At 38.6% G+C, this 18,029-nt stretch overlaps 3 protein-coding genes and 1 long non-coding RNA gene across 4 annotated transcripts; 1 reads left to right on the top strand and 3 right to left on the bottom strand.

Annotated features, from left to right (window-relative positions):
- The first annotated feature begins 1,851 nt into the window (after window positions 1-1,851).
- On the top strand, window positions 1,852-6,319 carry LOC103445882 (uncharacterized). The gene is made up of 13 exons (XM_008384935.4): window positions 1,852-1,993; window positions 2,768-2,977; window positions 3,219-3,269; window positions 3,533-3,663; window positions 3,784-3,900; window positions 4,040-4,159; window positions 4,467-4,555; window positions 4,774-4,940; window positions 5,050-5,103; window positions 5,347-5,456; window positions 5,639-5,752; window positions 5,862-5,996; window positions 6,074-6,319. Exons 2-13 carry the CDS (start codon window positions 2,801-2,803, stop codon window positions 6,099-6,101), a joined length of 1,293 nt encoding a protein of 430 aa, XP_008383157.1. The 5' UTR covers window positions 1,852-1,993; window positions 2,768-2,800; the 3' UTR covers window positions 6,102-6,319.
- A 79-nt stretch (window positions 6,320-6,398) lies between these two features.
- LOC103445912 (pyruvate kinase, cytosolic isozyme-like) lies at window positions 6,399-8,352 on the bottom strand. The gene is made up of 3 exons (XM_008384966.4): window positions 8,110-8,352; window positions 7,498-7,959; window positions 6,399-7,392 (listed from the first exon to the last, which is right to left on the bottom strand). The coding sequence occupies exons 1-3, from the start codon at window positions 8,350-8,352 to the stop codon at window positions 6,583-6,585; spliced, it is 1,515 nt and encodes a 504-aa protein (XP_008383188.2). The 3' UTR covers window positions 6,399-6,582.
- Window positions 8,353-10,366: 2,014 nt separating this feature from the next.
- Window positions 10,367-13,593, bottom strand: LOC103445883 (phosphoglycerate kinase 3, cytosolic). Its single transcript, XM_008384936.4, has 7 exons — window positions 13,305-13,593; window positions 12,981-13,192; window positions 12,158-12,235; window positions 11,799-12,059; window positions 11,293-11,610; window positions 11,049-11,207; window positions 10,367-10,790 (listed from the first exon to the last, which is right to left on the bottom strand). The coding sequence occupies exons 2-7, from the start codon at window positions 13,173-13,175 to the stop codon at window positions 10,596-10,598; spliced, it is 1,206 nt and encodes a 401-aa protein (XP_008383158.1). The 5' UTR covers window positions 13,176-13,192; window positions 13,305-13,593; the 3' UTR covers window positions 10,367-10,595.
- A 1,322-nt stretch (window positions 13,594-14,915) lies between these two features.
- Window positions 14,916-17,296, bottom strand: LOC139188783 (uncharacterized). The gene is made up of 5 exons (XR_011572071.1): window positions 17,137-17,296; window positions 16,893-17,052; window positions 16,719-16,787; window positions 16,109-16,167; window positions 14,916-15,176 (listed from the first exon to the last, which is right to left on the bottom strand). It is a non-coding gene; the product is annotated as an uncharacterized lncRNA (long non-coding RNA).
- Between the last annotated feature and the right edge of the window lie 733 nt (window positions 17,297-18,029).

The following is an 18,029-nucleotide window of genomic DNA, read 5'->3' as shown; positions in this document are numbered from 1 at the left end:
ACCGATGGCCTTTCACGCATAGGCCCACACGCCTTCACGAGCGCCATGGGGTCCGGGTTAGTTAGGTTTGGGCCTAGGGTTTGTTAGGTTTGGGCCTGGGCTTTGGGCTTGGTTTCAATGGGCCGAAGGCCCTAGTTTACTCGGCCCAAAAGGCCTGGGTTCTGAGGGTTTTAAAATAGGGTTTGGGTTTGGGGTTAACAGGCTTAAAGCCTGAGTCCTATACAACCCCAAGGCTTGGGTTAAAAAGGATTTTGGGTTAGACTTTAAGGGTTTAGGATTGAAAGCCTGGTTTAGATCTGGGTTGGGTTCAAGGCCCAACGAGTTAGGGCCGGCCAAACTCGATGGAGAAGGAAGCCAAAACTTCCCGAGCTCCGTTCAACGTCGTTGCTCAAACCTAGGACTCAATTCACCTACCAAATTGAAGCTTAAAGAACGTAGGTTAAGACGGGACCTTTAGTTTCCTCAATCATGGCTGGAGTTGGCCGGGAACTGCCTTGAAAGCTGTCAGGAACTCGTTGGGTTCTCCAAACCTTCACACCGGTTTCCATGGCACTACACCTTTCGACCCTGGGGTTCAAGGGTTGGTGTCTTGGTCCTTAGGTTCGAAGGTTGGTGTGTATGTATGGGTTGGCACCTCGAGGAAGAGAGCTGAGGGAGAGAGGTTTGCGAGAGAGAGGGAGAGGGAGTGAGTCGTGAGAAAGAGAGAGAGATTGGGGGAGATGAGAGGAAGAGAGGAAAGTGAGGGAGAGAGGGTGCCACGTGGCAACCCAAGAAGAAAGGCCGGGGACCAAAAAGCAAAACGGGCCCACTTGGCTCACCATTTAAGATCCAAAAACAATTTTAAAAATAAATATCCCAAATTTAGTGAAATTACAAAAATACCCCTTCGTTTCGTAAATTCCAGTACGGGTTGTTACAATATATACACAAATGATATTATTTAATTCATATTAAACTTAGATTGGTGTAGAGATTATGGTATCGCATCATGTATGCAAGATTGCAAGTGATCACCAAACCATTTCGTTATTTTTTTCCAAGTTGTCAGTAATTCTTACACGATGCTAAATGTTAATATACTTAATATAGTAATTAGGTTTGCATGCATCAAATTAGTTTAGTCAAGTGATTTACGCGAGTTTGATGCAGCACTTTAGGTTAATTATTAGGTTTTAGGCTGGTAATAGTTTTCTTCTATTCCAAGTTTTATCATATGTTCTTGAGGTTGTGTGTTTGTAGTTTGTGTTCATTTACATTTGAACATTCATGATTTCATGTAACCAAACTTATATATTTTCTACAAATAATGTTAGAATAAAATTGATAATTTACGAAGGCGTAACAAAAATAAAATTAACGTTCTATTTTTTATGCAAACGATATTGAGAGAACAAAATTGAACTCAGAGCCTCGGACACAAAGATAAATTCTCTTAACCAAGTTATTAACCTCTTGCAAATTACCTTTTTACTTGATGTAGAGTTTATATCACGAAAAAGAAAAGAGTAAAAACGGAAAATTTTTAGTTTATTAAGGAAAGAAATTTAGGGATACCACATTTTGAGACTATTTTTTTTGTAGATTATATGATATGTATGGTTCAATTATTTTTAATGATTTAAAAGAAGAGTCCAACCATCAACCGTCACATCATGTGTTTTATAAAAAATAATTTTAAATTTTGGTCTCTTTAGAATCATCTGAAAAATAAAATGAAGAAAGTTTCAGCATTGGTTAGGCATGGATAGCCAAGTGTCATTCTCTGACAAGCTCTGCCAAACGAAGAGTGGTATTGCCACATTCCCGGCAACCATTGTCAATTTTCCACCTTCCGTTTCATATATAACATTTGAGCAATCTTTCCTCTCTCGAGATCAAAAATAAAAAATAAAAAATAAATCCATTCTCTCCGATCTTTCTCTTAGCATCGGCCCCTGGGAAGGAAGAAGTGAAGGAAACTATTTCCTCCTTCTTATAGCACCTCTTTGCGCTGGTAATCCAACTCTTTTGCCCCTTTGAAAAATTTATCTTCCCATTTATGTTGTCAAAACATGAATAAAGATCGTTGATTGTACGAGATCATGCATGTTTAAATGTAATAACAAAGCTTGACACGCATTTTTGACTCTCAGTATAACAACGTAAAATGTCACATATATGATTAGAGATCCCAATTTAATTATGCATGGAATAAATTTTGTATATGCATGTATATTGTATTTCTATGTGTTTGTTTTGGGTTGGCATGTTATGGGGTTTAATTTCGGTTTTCTCATTTGATTGTGTTATTTTGCTCTATTACTCTTTGTTGGCTGGGAGGGCGAGCCTTGTTACAACATAAATGTTGTTCTTTTGTGACCTAAAGGTCACGGGTTTGAGTCGTGAAAACAGCCTCTTTGCAAAGCAAGGGAAAGGCTGTGTAGACATTCCCCCAACCCCCACTCTCACAAGGCGGTGAGCCTTGTTGGCCTGGGGTCGCCCTTTTTACTCATTGTTGGTTAGCTTTATGTTCTGTGGATAGTTTATCATATGCAATATATGGTGAAGAACTGCAGGTTTTTTATGGGGTTGTTCATTTGTTTTGAGCTTTGGATGTTGTTAAAGCGGAAATATGTATGATTCAGGTTGCAAATTTTCGTGTTAGGGAACAAATGAATTAAATCATTATTTACAGCCTTAAAACTGCGATGAATTGCACGGTATTGTACTTAATTTGGGAACTTGATGAATACTGCTGTAAGAAATTAATCTTCTTGTTGTATATCAGATGCTAGGATAAAGATCCAACAAAATTACGAGGATGGCTGTCAGCTATAAATATTGGAATGACTGTGTTGATCCTCATGACCTGGAAGAAATGTGGAGTAGTCCTTATGTGGCTGCAGAATGGTTAGATGCTGGAGAGACCAAAGGCCAGAAAGTTCACATCTCGCGCGATCCCGATGGAAATGCGTATTTGACACAGATCGAGATGAAGGTGAAGCAGTTGTAACTACATTGAAGGAAATGACAGTTACTATAAGTTTAACTAAGAAGTTTTGAAGTATGAGACTAGGCAATTAACCGATTACATTTTCTTTTGCAACTGTTAGTATCGTTAACGGGAACAATTTTTACTAAGAAGGCTAAAGAGAACTCTTTTGGAATAAATTAGGCGCAGACCATTTGCTTCCGAATTTGTTGAATAATTTACCTTGCATAAAATGGCTGTTTTGCAGGCTGTGGCTGAGATCATCATCTGCCGTCATTTTGGTTCACATATAGATCCTGTAAGTTTTCTATGATAAGAAAAGATTAGCGAGTCTGTTTCCTTTCTATATGTGTTTTAATCAGCTTGAATTGAACACACTTTTTCCTTCATCCAAAAGAATAAAGAATGGACGTTTCCTTGGTGGCATATACATATGGTCTTCGCAATTGAGTCATCAGCTGCTGTGAATGCAGCTTCAATTTCTGCAGAACAATAAACATCCCCTTGTTACGCGGCTACGTCTTTTCTTTCCCCTTAATTTTTTCCTTTTGTTTCCTGCAGGATATGATTTGTGCTATTTCTGAACTTGCAAGTGATAGACAGCCCCTGGCTACGCAGTATGATAAAAAATCCAAGTCCACCTCTGTAGGGATCATGCAACTTTTTCCAAAGACCGTTGACTGGCTAGCTAGGTACAGCCTTTATGAACTGATTTAATTTGAGAGAAGACCTCTTAAATGGACCAGCAATGTTCGTTATCTACTTTTTATGTAATTTGGAGCAATGACGATGTAAGTGAAACTTTCTTGCAGTGATTTGGGTTACCATGCATATGATATTCAAGGGAATCACGATCTTCTGTTCAAGCCTTTTGTAAATGTATATTTTGGTGCTGCGTATCTTAAATGGTTAGCAAAGTTTGATAACAAGTAAGTTACAAAATGTAGTGTTCATCTGATCATTTTTTGGTATCTGGTTACATTTGGTTCCTAGGAATGTGAACTTGGTCATGTCCACCTACTAAGATTCGTATTGATATGTACTTCCGAGTTCTGTCTTTGTTTGTAGAGAAAGAGGTGAAGAATTCATAGTTAGGGCATATAAAGGTGGTACCAAGAAGGCAACTCACAAATCAACTTTGCAGTATTGGCAACGGTATCTTTCGGTCAAGGAAAGTCTTCCATCCAGGTTGCTGTCTCCTCTCTATCACTATAATCTGGAACTTGGTTTAAGCATTTTTCGTAACGATAGTTTGTTTTTGACAATGTAAATGATGCACTGAAATGTTTTCCACTCAACTGTATAAAGGTTTAGAATGTTTGGTGAAGAATTGGAGCCAAGTTAGAAATTGTTGTGCAGTGAACGACGAATTATTTGTAGCGAAATGAAAACAATGTGTTATGCTTGTTGAATTATGAAGTCTCAGGGTTAAGTAGAAGCTAACTTTTTTCAGATATATTCCTTTCTGATAACGTTGTATCACACCTTCGTGCAGAAAATGTTTTGAAGGTCATCGATCTCCAATCCATGGTTCTGCTTCTAATGCCCATCATGCTGCGCCGACTGCACCCTCACACAACACAGGTTGGTCCTCTTTCCAGTTACAGATCGAGCTACTGTTATTCGGGTCATATCAACTGATAAATCTGTTTTAGAAAAATATATTATGTTTTGCTTGGTACGAACATTGTAAAGAGAACATTTGTGGAGGTTGCAGTCCGTGAGTTGGCACGGATGGTACTAATCCAACCATGTGTTGTTTTGATAAGAATTTCTGTCGTTTTTATTCCTCATTTCATCAGGTCATCATGTTTATTGGGATGCCAGAGCTTCCCCAGAAGACATGGCAGAAATGTGGAATCATCATGACGTCTCTCAAGAGTGGACTAGGACTGGAGAGAAAGAAGGAAAAGTACGATTCTCCATTGACGAAAAGAAAAGACCATATCTTTCTCGTGCAGAACTGAAGGTATGAATTTAGAAAGACCGGTTTGAAGTTCAGGATTATATTTCTATGGCTATCGTTGTGAATGAAATCAAGCTTAACATGTCACCTAAATGATATTGACTTCTTGCAGGCAGTTGCAGATATTATACTCACAAAGCACTTCAGTACAAAGCCAATGAAAGCTGTAAGTATAATCTCTAAGTTGTGGAATATGTTTTCGACTGTTTTGGACACCGCTTATTACAACCTGATTCTTCATCTGAGATATGTAAAAGCCTGGAAAATAACGAAACTATTTGTCATTTTCATCTTGTGTTCTTCAGTGTCATAAGCATTTCTATCCTCACTCAGTTCACTTCTTTGACTCCAACAATCAGAGTCTTTTACTTTGTTATTCTTCTTTTCGGGGGACTTATTTTTTGCACAGTCAGTTCTTTGTGCTCTTGCAGAGGTTGTTAGCTTGCGTTTCCTGAATGGTGTCGGACCACGTGCTGGAATAATGGGAATCGACTATTCTACGGCTTTATGGCTTTACAAGTATGTCAATCTCATAAAAAGAACAAAATTTCTTAATTTGAACCGAGGAGCATGCTCGAAACTTTATAACAATCTGTATAGAGATCAAGTTCTTAGCTTGTCATGGTTTCCAATGTTTGGAAATGTCACCGCAGATTATTTTGAATTTTTACTATGCACTTAAACTTCCACGTTGCATGCAGCGAGATGGGCTTTAGAGCATATAAACCTAATCAAGCCGATGATATTTGGAAGCCATTTTTCTCGATGTACTTTGGTGCAGCCTATTTAGTATGGTTAGTGGAATATGAAGGGAGGTAAGTAAGTTACAGGATTTCTTTGTCGCTGGAAAGAATTTTTCAATCGCCTAATGTTGACATCGTTGACCATGTTATGTCTAATTTGATGGTCATAATAAACGAGCAGGTTAAGAACTCCGGAGTTTGTTGTTCAGGCTTATATCTTGGGGCCAAAAAATGTGAATCTTCAGGATTCAGGTCCACAGTGGCTCAAGTTTGAACAAGCCTTGAGCCACTATGGAGACTCGAAGAAGTGTATTGAGTATGTACCATCTCACTTCACTTGTAAAAATTCAGAATCTGCTGTTCATGACTGATGAATCAACCTTGTCGTTGTAGGGAGCACAGGAGCTGCTCCATCATGTAAGCTGACGAAAATCACATACGTTGCCACCTTCGGTTGTAAAGGATTCCATCCTTCGGATTCAGCAGAAGCATACGTGAAAAACTCGAATGAATTGAGTAAAATGCTGCCAGGATATAGAACTGGTTCTCTTTTAGAATTGCTTTTGTGATATTTTTTAAGAGCTACTTTTTTTTTTGGCAAAAACTATGTCCGAGTATAAAATATTAACACTTTGGTGCGTCTGTTTTCTCAAAAGATGATAGTTCTTTTTGTTAATCATCATTGTATACTTCTGTAAAATGACTCAAAAACAAAAAATTAAACTCTAAAACATCATATTATTTGTTCTAACCTCAGAATTAAACTCTAAAACAAAAAATTAAAGTCAAAATTGGATGCCGCAAAATCAAATTATGATAAATGCATGTCAACCTCAGCTCCCCTAATTAAGAATAACCCTCAAATCACAGTCAAAATCTTGATCATATTGGTGTTAGCGTCATCACTTCACAGTCAAGATCTTGATCATATCAGTGTTAACGCGGTGCAACGCCACAACGGAGTCTCCAGGCTTGCAAAGTCCCTTTGCTTTTGCATGTTGAATGGCAAAATGTATGCTCTCTTCGGTGGACTCAGCATGAGAAGCCCTAATGGGACTTGAGCTGAGAAGAGGCAGAACTCCCTGGTAAATAAGGCCGTGCCTAGCTGGAGCTGCATCGCTGCAAGACCACTCGAAAGAGTCTGTTGTTATCTCAGGCACCACCACAGACAAAATCGGCATACTTGGCCTGTACTTAGCCACCAGCTTAGCCGTGCTGCCTCCTTTGGTGAGGACTAAAATCAGTGCCGCCTTGATGCAATTCGCTGTCTGAACTGCTGAGGAGGCCAAGCTCTCTAGTGGGGACATAGGCATTGCTGCAACTTCCATCTTTCTTTTGAAAAGCTCCCCATAATTTATAGAGTCCTCAGCAGAAACACAGATTTTGGCCATGGTTTGAACTGCAATTTCTGGATAGGCTCCCGCTGCTGTTTCACCGCTGAGCATCACACAGTCAGTTCCGTCAAGAACTGCATTGGCAACATCGGTGGCTTCAGCTCGTGTGGGACGAGGAGACTTGACCATGGATTCTAACAGCTGAGTAGCAGTCACGATCGGCTTTCCTAGTCTGTTGGCCTTCTCTATCATTAATTTCTGAGCTAAGAATATCTTCTCAATTGGAATCTCCATTCCGAGGTCACCCCTCGCCACCATAAACGCATCCGAATTTGCAAGAATTTCATCAAAGTTGGAAACCCCTTCTTGATTCTCAACCTACCACAGAAGAAAACACCCATAAGAATCAGTAATACAAAAAGTTCAAACTCTGAAACCAAATAGGGTTTAGGGTTTAGTCTACAATAATTTTCAACCACTTACCTTGGACATGAGCATTATATTCTTTGCATGCTCCCCCAACAATTTTCTGACCTCAAGAAGGTCTGAACCTTTGCGCACGAAAGAGAGTGCGATCATGTCAATCTTATTGGGAACCCCCCACTCCAAGATATCAACTTTGTCCTTCTCTGTTAGTGTTGGCAGATCAACAACCACTCCAGGGAGATTGACATTCTTCTTCTCACCCAGCTCTGCAGAGTTTTCACAGCGACAATGCACCAAACCACGCTCCTCGTCGCAAGCCAGAACCCTCAGAGTAATTTTTCCATCAGCACACAAGATATCGGTTTGCGGTTTCACATCCTCAGCCAACCTTTTGTAGCTCATACAGATCAAACTCTCATCACCAAGAATGTTATAGTCAGTGGTGATGGTGATCTCTTGACCTTGTTTAAGATTTATAGACTTCCCGTCTTTCAGAAATCCCGTTCGAATTTCTGGACCCTGTAGAAAGAAAATAACACCATTGTTGCCCAATTGTTCACAATAATCACAAAAAGGAAAAGGAAAGAAAAGAAAAAATCATCAAACAATTTCTCATCTTTTTTTTTTTCAAAAATCAGAATCTCAACAAGTAATCGCATGAGATTTTACCTTAGTGTCCAACATGACGGCGCAGAGGATGCCGGTGTTGTTCATGGCGGTCCTAAGATTATCCAGAGTCTCTTGATGGTAAGCATGAGTACCATGTGAGAAGTTGAAGCGAGCCACGTTCATCCCGGCCCTCAGAAGCTTCTCCAGCATCTCAACGGACCGCGAAGACGGCCCCAACGTGCACACGATCTTAGTCTTAGGCTTTCTATCCCCCACAACTTCAAGCACCTTCTCCATTGCCATCACAAACCAAACTTCACAGAAAGCAAAGGGTGTAGGAAGGGTTTTGGGTAGGGTTTTGAAACAAAAGGTTTCTTGGGCAGGACGTCTCTTGTGAGTTGTGAGTTAAAGCGTTGAAAGATGAGATATATATAGGGGTGTTACTAACTTCTTGTAGGGACTTTTGCGTTGGGGTTTTGCTATTGCAATTGGCATATTTCCCTTTATTCCCGAGTAAGCAAGGAAAAGGAAATTGAATTTATTTTCTGTGTAATTAATACTATTGATTTGGACCAAAGGACTTTCCTAGTTAATTATTTTCTGTGTAATTATTATTATTGCTTTGGACCAAAGGACTTTCCTAGTTGATTACTTTGCCTTGGACCAGAAGGCCAAAATTTTCAAAGGGAATATAAAATCTCACATATGATTTTGGAACACTCTAGAATATTTCAGACCCCAACCCCCACTTTTCGTTGGAAAAAAAAAATTACCTAATAAATTCAGCATTCATGTGTTTCTTGGAGGATACTTTGTTTTCGGTTTTGATTTATTTGGAAAATTATGTACCTCTTACTTTCTGCGTACTCTACCTTCTTTTTTGTTTATGTGGTCAAAATCGAATACTCAATGGTAAGGGTGTGGGCACGGTTCAGTTCGGTACGGTTTTGAGTGAAACCAAAATCGAAACAGAAATTTTTTTCGGTTCGGTCCGGTTTTAGACAGTTTCAATTTGGTTTTTAAGAAACAGTGTACAATTTGTAATTTAACATATTAATAAGCATTTTCCAATTTGAACATATAAAATTTAAAGTTTTGCGTTTAACAATCATTCCTGCAACATCAAAAAGTTTGATTAGAACAACTGCTATTACGCATGTATTGCAACAACAGCAACGGGAAAAAGACATTTGTTATGTAAACAATTAGCATGTTGCATGCAGTTGTGATGTTAAAACATGTTTGTGCAACAAAAGGGTGATGTTAAAACATGTTTGTGCAACAAAAGGGTGTCCCGTACAAGGTATAATATAAAACAAATTGAATAACTTTCAATTCATTAAAATTGGGCGAAATTTTCATACTAGAATATGTGATATCATTCTTCAAATGAGTGGACTTCATTAGATCATTGTTCAACTCTTGATAATAAGATTAGTCCACCCTTATACATATACATGTGTGTGTGTGATGGTATAAAATAACAAGGGTCCTTCAAGTTAATGAACGAAAGAAAGTGATGAATGATGATATTCTAGTATGGTTGAGTCCATATTAAGTGTATGGATTCTAACAAACAACCAATTAAAACATGAAATCTAATATGGACATTTAATTAAATGTTTATTAATATTTGCGGTGCGATTCGGTTCGGTGCAGTTTTCAAAAGCCAAAACCGAAACCAAACCGTTTTAAAAAATTGTAAAACCAAATCGTTTGGTGCAGTTCAATTTGGTTCATGTTTCGGTTTCGGTTTTCAGTTCCAAGTGCTCCAAGTGCCCACCCCTACTCGATGGTGGAGTCTTTTCCGTTTTTATTGCAGGCCTTGCAATTTTTGGTGTCTTATTTGCCTGGTTAAGTAAGTGTTTTTTTTTTTTTTGAAGAAACGATATTATCTACACTAAGGTCTTCTCGTACGGTGCACGATGTATGATGAACAATCACAATCGCGTACGATGAACGATCACGATCGCGAAATCCCTAGGAAAAGGATTCTCGGATCCTTTTCCAATCCCGCCCTCAGTCAATTTGAAGCCCCCAACCCCATTTAACAAGTAGGGCATACAACGCTTACAAAATTGTCAATATCCTAAGCAACACGTCCTACATATCAAAGATGAAAGGCCTGTTGCCCGGCTCATCACGCATTTCGAGGTTACAAACATCCTGAATATAGAACCTACAGCCATTATTTGGTGCAATGCAATTTTACTAATTCACACGCTATAATAATATGCATTTTACTAATTCACATGCTATAATATAAACAGATGACAATGATGAATTATATTTTATCGAAACACTTTAGTGAAGTGTATACCATCAAACCATCCGATGCGATTATACGATCAGCACAAAACAGCTATGTTCCAAAAACATGACATTCCATACCAAACTGATATCAAGTATCTCAAGACAGCACTTATTCAAAACCCTAACCCTATAAGCCTCTACACGACCAGCTCTGTTTTTACTTGATCCATTCTGGTTGAAAACCCAACCATCAAACTGCAACAAAATGCGCAAAAACCGAGTAATATTTCAGCTTAAGCATCGTCGAGAGCAAGGACTCCGGGTAGTGTTTTCCCTTCGAGGAGCTCTAAGCTTGCACCGCCTCCGGTGGAGATGTGGCTCATCTTCTCAGCAAGCCCAGCCTTCTCAACGGCGGCGACTGAGTCACCACCTCCGATTATTGTTGTCACGCCCTTGCCGCTCAGCTCTGCAAGCTTCTTAGCTATTGCCTGATCACGAGAAAAGAATTAGATTAGTATCTGTGCCTAAATGTGTCAAATCTCTGATTAAGGTTCTCAAGTACCAAAACAGTTGTAAAATACGACTTTAGACAATACAAATATACGAATTTACGGATCCGCATTTTATCAGACAATTCACAAGTGATAATATAAGAACTTATGATGGACATCATAGCACGGAGGCTTCTACGGATGAGGTTGATACTTGAAAACTTCGAAATCATCAGAAATTTAGTTGTTATTTACCTCAGTCCCAGCAGCAAACTTCTCAAATTCGAAAACACCCATAGGTCCGTTCCAGATAATAGTTTGAGTGGTATCGAGAGCTTCACTGAAAGTTTTGATCGAGTCTGGTCCAATATCCAATCCCATCCAACCATCTGGAATAGCAGACGCTGGCACAACCTGCAGGAATATATATGCATTTGAGACTCACAAAGGTATCACCTTTTCAAGATGATTTTTAAAAGAAAAGAGAGGAACTACTGACCTTGCTGTTTGCATCAGCAGCAAACTTGTCAGCAATAACCACATCAGTTGGGAGGAGAATAGAAACCCCCTTGGACTTGGCCTTCTCAAGAAGTGACTTTGCAAGATCAAGCTTGTCCTCCTCCACAAGGGAAGATCCAACTGAATGGCCTTGGGCCTTGTAGAAAGTAAAGATCATTCCTCCACCAAGCAAGAGAACGTTAACCTTCGCCAACAAGGATTCTATCACTCCAATCTTGGTTGACACTTTTGAACCGCCAACAATAGCAGCAAATGGCCTCTTAGGATTTGACACGGCACCGACAAGATAGTCGAGTTCCTGATATCACCACATAAATAGAACATGGGTTAGCACAACAAGAAAATTGTTGTACCAAATATGAAAAGTGAATGTGTGAAACATCGTGCGACCGCCGTTATTCTTAGAGGGAAAAACTTCAATGAGAAGCAGGGCAGTGGAGCATTCATAGTTTAAGTAAGTGCAATTGGTCAGATACAACTACATACCTTCTGCATAAGGAATCCAGCTACGGAAGGCTTCAGGTACTTAGCCAATCCCTCTGTTGATGCATGAGCCCTATGAGCAGTACCAAAAGCATCATTCACATAAACATCTGCAAGTGAAGCAAGCTTCTTGGCGAATTCAGGGTCATTCTTCTCTTCCTCCTTGTAGAACCTAACATTCTCAAGGAGCAAAACTCCTCCCTCTGGAAGTTGAGCAACCAATTTCTCGACTTCCTCACCAATACAGTCATTGGCAATCTTAACCTGTAACAGAAAATAAATAAACACGTGATGAGCAAATAGTGCTTCCCATGAGAAAAACACCGTCAGACAAAAATTGTAATGTTTAATAAAATACAAACCTCGAGTCCAAGGAGCTCAGAAAGTCTGGGCACGAGAGGCTTCAAACTGTACTTGGGAGTGACTCCCTTGGGACGTCCCTGAAAACAACAATTCAGAGAATATTTTCATAAGTAACTTTCAAAGGTTACCACAAATTGGTATAGCAAATAAGAATGTAAACACAAACTGAAACACCATTGACACCAGACCTTGCAACACAAATCCATCCCACTATATCCAGGCATGTAGCAAAAGTAATACACAAGTAAAAAAAAGCAGTGAAATGTGAAAACAGAGAAATTTGAAGGACAACTGCTTAAGCACCCCAAGAGCTGCACAACTTGCCAAGGTCATCAAAGGCGATGTTTTTAAGAAACGAACTTTTCAAAGGAAACAATCTATAATGATTCTTCATTGCCTTCAAAGGATCAATTATAGGAGTAACAGAAAACAGTCACTACCACGAAACAATGACAGATGAATTACTAGACACTGGGAACAAAATTAAAGCAAATGATATGGTCAAAATAATAAGATAACTAAAAAAAATAAAGAATAGTAAAACAAAATGGGGATCTTCAAATTGACCGACATAGATCTAGCAGAAAATCCATCACAATCCTTATCAATCAAACTTATAATATCTAAGCTGACCATGCAAAGCAGATCCAATCAGTAATTTTCAGAATTCAGAACAACTTCAATAAAAACCTAATCGATTCAAAACACACAAATCTTGCAAACCGACACAAACCCAAATACTTGATCACCCAAAAAAGGAACCCAGATTCTAAAACAGGAAAATAAAAAAGCAACTGCGGATTAATCGAAGCCATGGATTACCAGGTGAGAAGCAAGGATAACTTTGGCGCCATGGCCGAGCAAGTACTTGATGGTGGGCACGGCGGCGCGGATTCTAGTATCGTCAGTGATGTTGGAGTTGTCATCCAAAGGAACGTTCAGATCAACCCTCACAAACACTCTCTTCCCCTTCAACTCAGCCTCCTTCAAAGTACTCACGCTCTTCTTGGTCGCCATCACAGCACAAAAATCACCTTCAAAACAATCCAAAAACAGTACAAATCGATCAGAATTATAAAAACCCAGATCATTTAATTAACAAATAAATACGAAAGGAAGTGAAAGATTGGATCTTGGAGGGCTTACCGAACAAAGATGAGAGAAAATGTAGTGGGTTTTTGGGAGTGAGAGATCTATGAATTGAGGACTCGGTTGTGCGAGAAAGCTTACTTTATAGAGGAAGATTTGGTGCGTGGGATGTACGACACGTGCGAGTTTTTTCCTTAGGAGCGCACCTAGTTATTGCTATTCTTGGGCAGCACGAAGAGCTTAAGGATTATTGACTCTTGTTTCTCTGGGCCTGGCCTTGGGGAAAACCTTGGGCTGGCAGTTGACGGTTTTGTGGAGGTGGTATAAATTCTACTTTTCTTCACCTAAAGATGTTTTGAAATATTCCTGGCATCCTATAATAGGGTCATTTTTACGTAATCGGTAATCTAGATTTCTATACGCGATTAATACAATTTATTTTGTAAAAATAAAAATTAAAAAAAAATTTATTGGATCTTCTATTCACAATTTAATACAAATATTAGAAAAAAATTACGGACATAAGATAATTTGATCAAATTTTTTTTCTTTCCTCACTCATGTCTTCAAATCATCCCACCCCTTTCTAAATCCTAAGGCTATCTCTAACCGAAGGGTCCAGAGCGCCGAAAATAGTTCGAAAATCGTCTCCAACTGAAGGCTAGGCCAGAGGGCTCTGGAATCTGGGATGACCCCACAAAATCGGAGAGGGCTAGAGGGCTGGTCATTTTTTTTTAATGTTTTGTTATTTTTGTCGGTTATAACCAACAGAAATAATATACACTATATTATTAGTGTCGGTTATAACCGACATTAATAGCAATGTTAATATAATATCAGTTTGAACAATGTCTATTAAAACCGACACTAATTTGAATTTGAATTCCCATGGCTAGCCAGTCACTAGCCGTTGTATTCAAATTTTTTTTTTTTTTTTATGAATTTAAACCTTTTTTTTTCTATAACTTCCTATAACTTTTTTTCTATAACTTATATTTTACAAAATTTGTTTCATATTTTTTTTTGTATAACTTCTATTTTACAAAATTTGGTTCATATATTTTTTAAATTCCATTTTTTTCCTATAACTTCTATTTCACAAAATTTATTTCATATTTTTTTTTAAATTTCATTTTTTTTCATATAAATTCTATTTCACAAAATTTGTTTCATATTTTTTTTCCTATAACTTATATTTCACAAAATTTGTTTCATATTTTTTTTTAAATTTCATTTTTTTTCCTAAAACTTCTATTTCACAAAATTTGTTTCATATTTTTTTTTTAAATTCCATTTTTTTCCTATAACTTCTAGCCATTGGATTTTAATTTAAGTTGTAGTTTTTAAATAATAAATTATGTTTGGCCCTATGGCCATTTGGCCCTCGGTTGGAGACAGTTTTTTGTGACAGGGCTAAAATGAGCCCTCTGACCCTCTGGCCCTCGATTGGAGACGGAGGCAAATATGGCATTGCACTGTTCATTAAAATATTAATATCTTGGAGAATTTTGGAGGGCCAAAGGGCTAAAACAAGCCATTTGGCCAGCCATCGGTTAGAGATGGCCTAAGTTTCCTTTCCCCTCCCTCATCTCTCCGTAAAAAATGAATAAAAATCAATAAAAGAAAAACAAATTAACTCACATTTCTCTCCTTATTTGCTCTATAAACTTTCAAAATTTTACACACAAAATGTGTGGATCACCTTATATTTGATATCTGACTCGAAAAAAAAAAGTTCAACTGACACACCCCGTCCCGAAGGAGGGCATGCTGGCCGTCACGTGAGAGTGACGTAACCATTTGCACAGTACGGAAGCTTTAAAATACAATTTATAAGTTGATACACCCGAAGGTGAGTCCTAATTTTGTCCAATCTGTCAGAACACCGTCGAATTCCTCGTAGCCACCACACCTTTGTGATTCCTGAACCTGGAGGGGCGCAAAACCAAAATTGAGTGGGTCAGTAAAACAATTCTTTTCCAAATCCAAACATTTCTCAAAACGTTGTAACCCCTCTCCGTAAAACTTGTATACTTTCCCAGAAATGTAAAATATAAATATACATATATATTCTCAAAACTTCAATTCATTAACTCAACATTTTTTTCTTTATCAATCATGCCGTGCCATGTCTAATTCAACAGTTAAGTATGGATGCATCAACAATAATCATATCAGGTGCAAGAAAGTAATCAACCGGAGGCCCTCTAATAGCCCTGTACGGTTGAACCTAGAGCTCAAATTCTATCACTCTCACTCTACCGGAGTCACCTCTGTGACCTGTCCGGCCTTCTGCACACAAGTTACGCTCTAGTGCTTTCTCATCAATCATCTGTGCACATAATCTAAGGTCACCCACCAGTCGAAATCTCACTAACACTCTTCGACTGGCCCGTCGCACCCACTTCGTGTGGACTATGCGACCAGCATCTACTTGGATCCAAGGCGAGCGTGCGATGCGGTGAATACTATAAGCACTAAACCATGGTGCAGGATTTGAGCTCAATATACATCAACATCATCATAATAGTAATTAAATACTCACCTGATACTCACCTGTGCGTCCGCCGCACCATTCATTCATATGCATCATATCTCAATTCATACTTTTCATATCATTTCATGCATGGCAATTCGATTCACATTTCTATATACTTTTCATATACTTTTATGCATGGCATCTCAATTCACATTTTTCGTATAATTCTATATACTTTTCGCATACTTCTATGCATGGCATTTCAACTAATATATCTCATATACTTTTATACATTTTCATTTAAAGCATAATTTCATGCATTTTCAATTTCTGGGAAAACGGTAAGTATATATGTATACGGAAAACAAAACTGCCCACTCACCTGGAGTTCGCCCTACAACTCCCTAGCACAATACGCCAAGGCGTCATGACGATCGGCGCCTAAAACAATAATCAATTCCAACCTCAGAATTCATATCGATAGAATATATAACTTATATAAAATACGTCACTACGTAGATCGATCCGGAAGATCTGCCACTCAGATTTTAAATCCATAACTTCCAGAGGTCCACAATATACCTCTAGGACAACTTCCTAAATTTCATCACCATCCAACGGTCGGATCGTTAATTCACATTTTCACCTATTGCAAAAACTATAAAACGTTATTTAAAGCACCTAACCAACAATTCGTAATAACTTTCTCATATGGTGCTCAAATTGGGTATATGAATATACCACGGTGATCTACTCGACGTCACGGACGTCGAAATATTTTTAAAATAATTTTTTACTGTAGCACGCGCCCCCACGCGCCAAGGAAGGTACGGGTCCACGCGCCCCCACGCGCACCTTCTTCTTCCTTGGGTCGCCGGACTGGTTTTTCCGGCGGCCGTTTTTCAAATTGCCATAACTTTGTCATTTCTCAACGAAATCAAGTGATTCAAAAACTAAAGTTGTAGCCCTTGAAGAGACAAATAGAATGGTACCTTGCAAAACACCTAGTTCGCCGTGGTTTGGCCGGAAACTGCCTCGAAAGCCTCGGAGGTCGCCGGAAACTGGGTATTTTTCAAATGAGTATAACTTCTTCAATAATCAACGAAATTGAGTGAAACAAAAAGGAAAGTTGTAGTACTTGACGAGATGAAGAGATGGATACCTACCTCGACTCCTAACTCGCCGGAGATTCGCCGGAAAAAGCCTCGAAAGCTCCGGCCAAACTTTGAACTTGTCGATCTCCGTGTTCTTACGTCCAAAAACTTCCAACGAAGCACTCCGAGCTTCCTTGGGACCTCACTAAGCCCGCTGTGATCTTTTTTTAGCCTAAAACGTAGTCATTTAGAAGATCATGAACAGTACCATTTCACGGGAACTTTGAAACTAGGGTTTTTCCGAAGCAAAACTTACCTGAAATGGATACCATCGTGATCGTGGAGGTTCCAGGAGTTTGATGGTGGTCTTAACTCCGTCGTTGGTAGAAGTTTAGGGTGGTTTTGTGGTTGGTTTGGTTCGAACGGAGAAGAAGAGTGACAGAGAGAGTGAGAGAGTCGTGAGGGAAGAGAGAGAGAGACAGCATGCAGAAAATAGGGAGAAGATTGAGGGGTGTGGGGATCCCACGTGGTCCTTTTCCAATCCCCAACTCCAAACCACAAAATTTTAACCTAAAAATCTAAGTTCCATCCTTATTAAATTCCATTTTATTTTCAAAACTTAGGAACCTAGATAATTATCAACTTGAGCTTCACATACTTAGTATTTCTTAAGGGCAATTTCGTCCATTCACAGCCACGAATGTAATATTTTGGAACGGGCTGTGACATCAACCGCAATGGATCTTTCGCTACAAAATCCATATCTGATTTGTTGGATTACTGGATATCCGATCCGATAGTATTACGTTATCAGTATGTGGGAGGAGTGTAATGCGCAAGGTTGTGGTAGTCATGGGGTCAATTGACACTTTGATCAACACTTAATATTAATAAATAATCCAATTATCAACAACCACATCATATGATTTATAAAATTTGGTATTGGTCTCCCTTACATCACCCTTTCTATAACAATTGTAATTACTGAGTGAGAATTTCAAGGAAGAGATAAGGGTAAGAAAAAAAATTAAAAGATATAAATACATGGATTATATATATATATATATATTTTGTCAAATACATGGATTATTTTATTCAAACTCTACATATTATTGAATACATTCCACATTATCACATCATGTCCAATGACCGATATTCATGAATATTTAGTTCAGAGACCTTGTGACAAAATTCATGGACTATTGTTTC

Source organism: Malus domestica, chromosome 10 (assembly GCF_042453785.1).
Source record: "Malus domestica chromosome 10, GDT2T_hap1".
Classification (NCBI taxonomy): domain Eukaryota; kingdom Viridiplantae; phylum Streptophyta; class Magnoliopsida; order Rosales; family Rosaceae; genus Malus; species Malus domestica.
The sequence above is the reverse complement of the archived record's forward strand: the minus strand, read 5'-3'. Positions and strand labels throughout refer to the sequence as shown.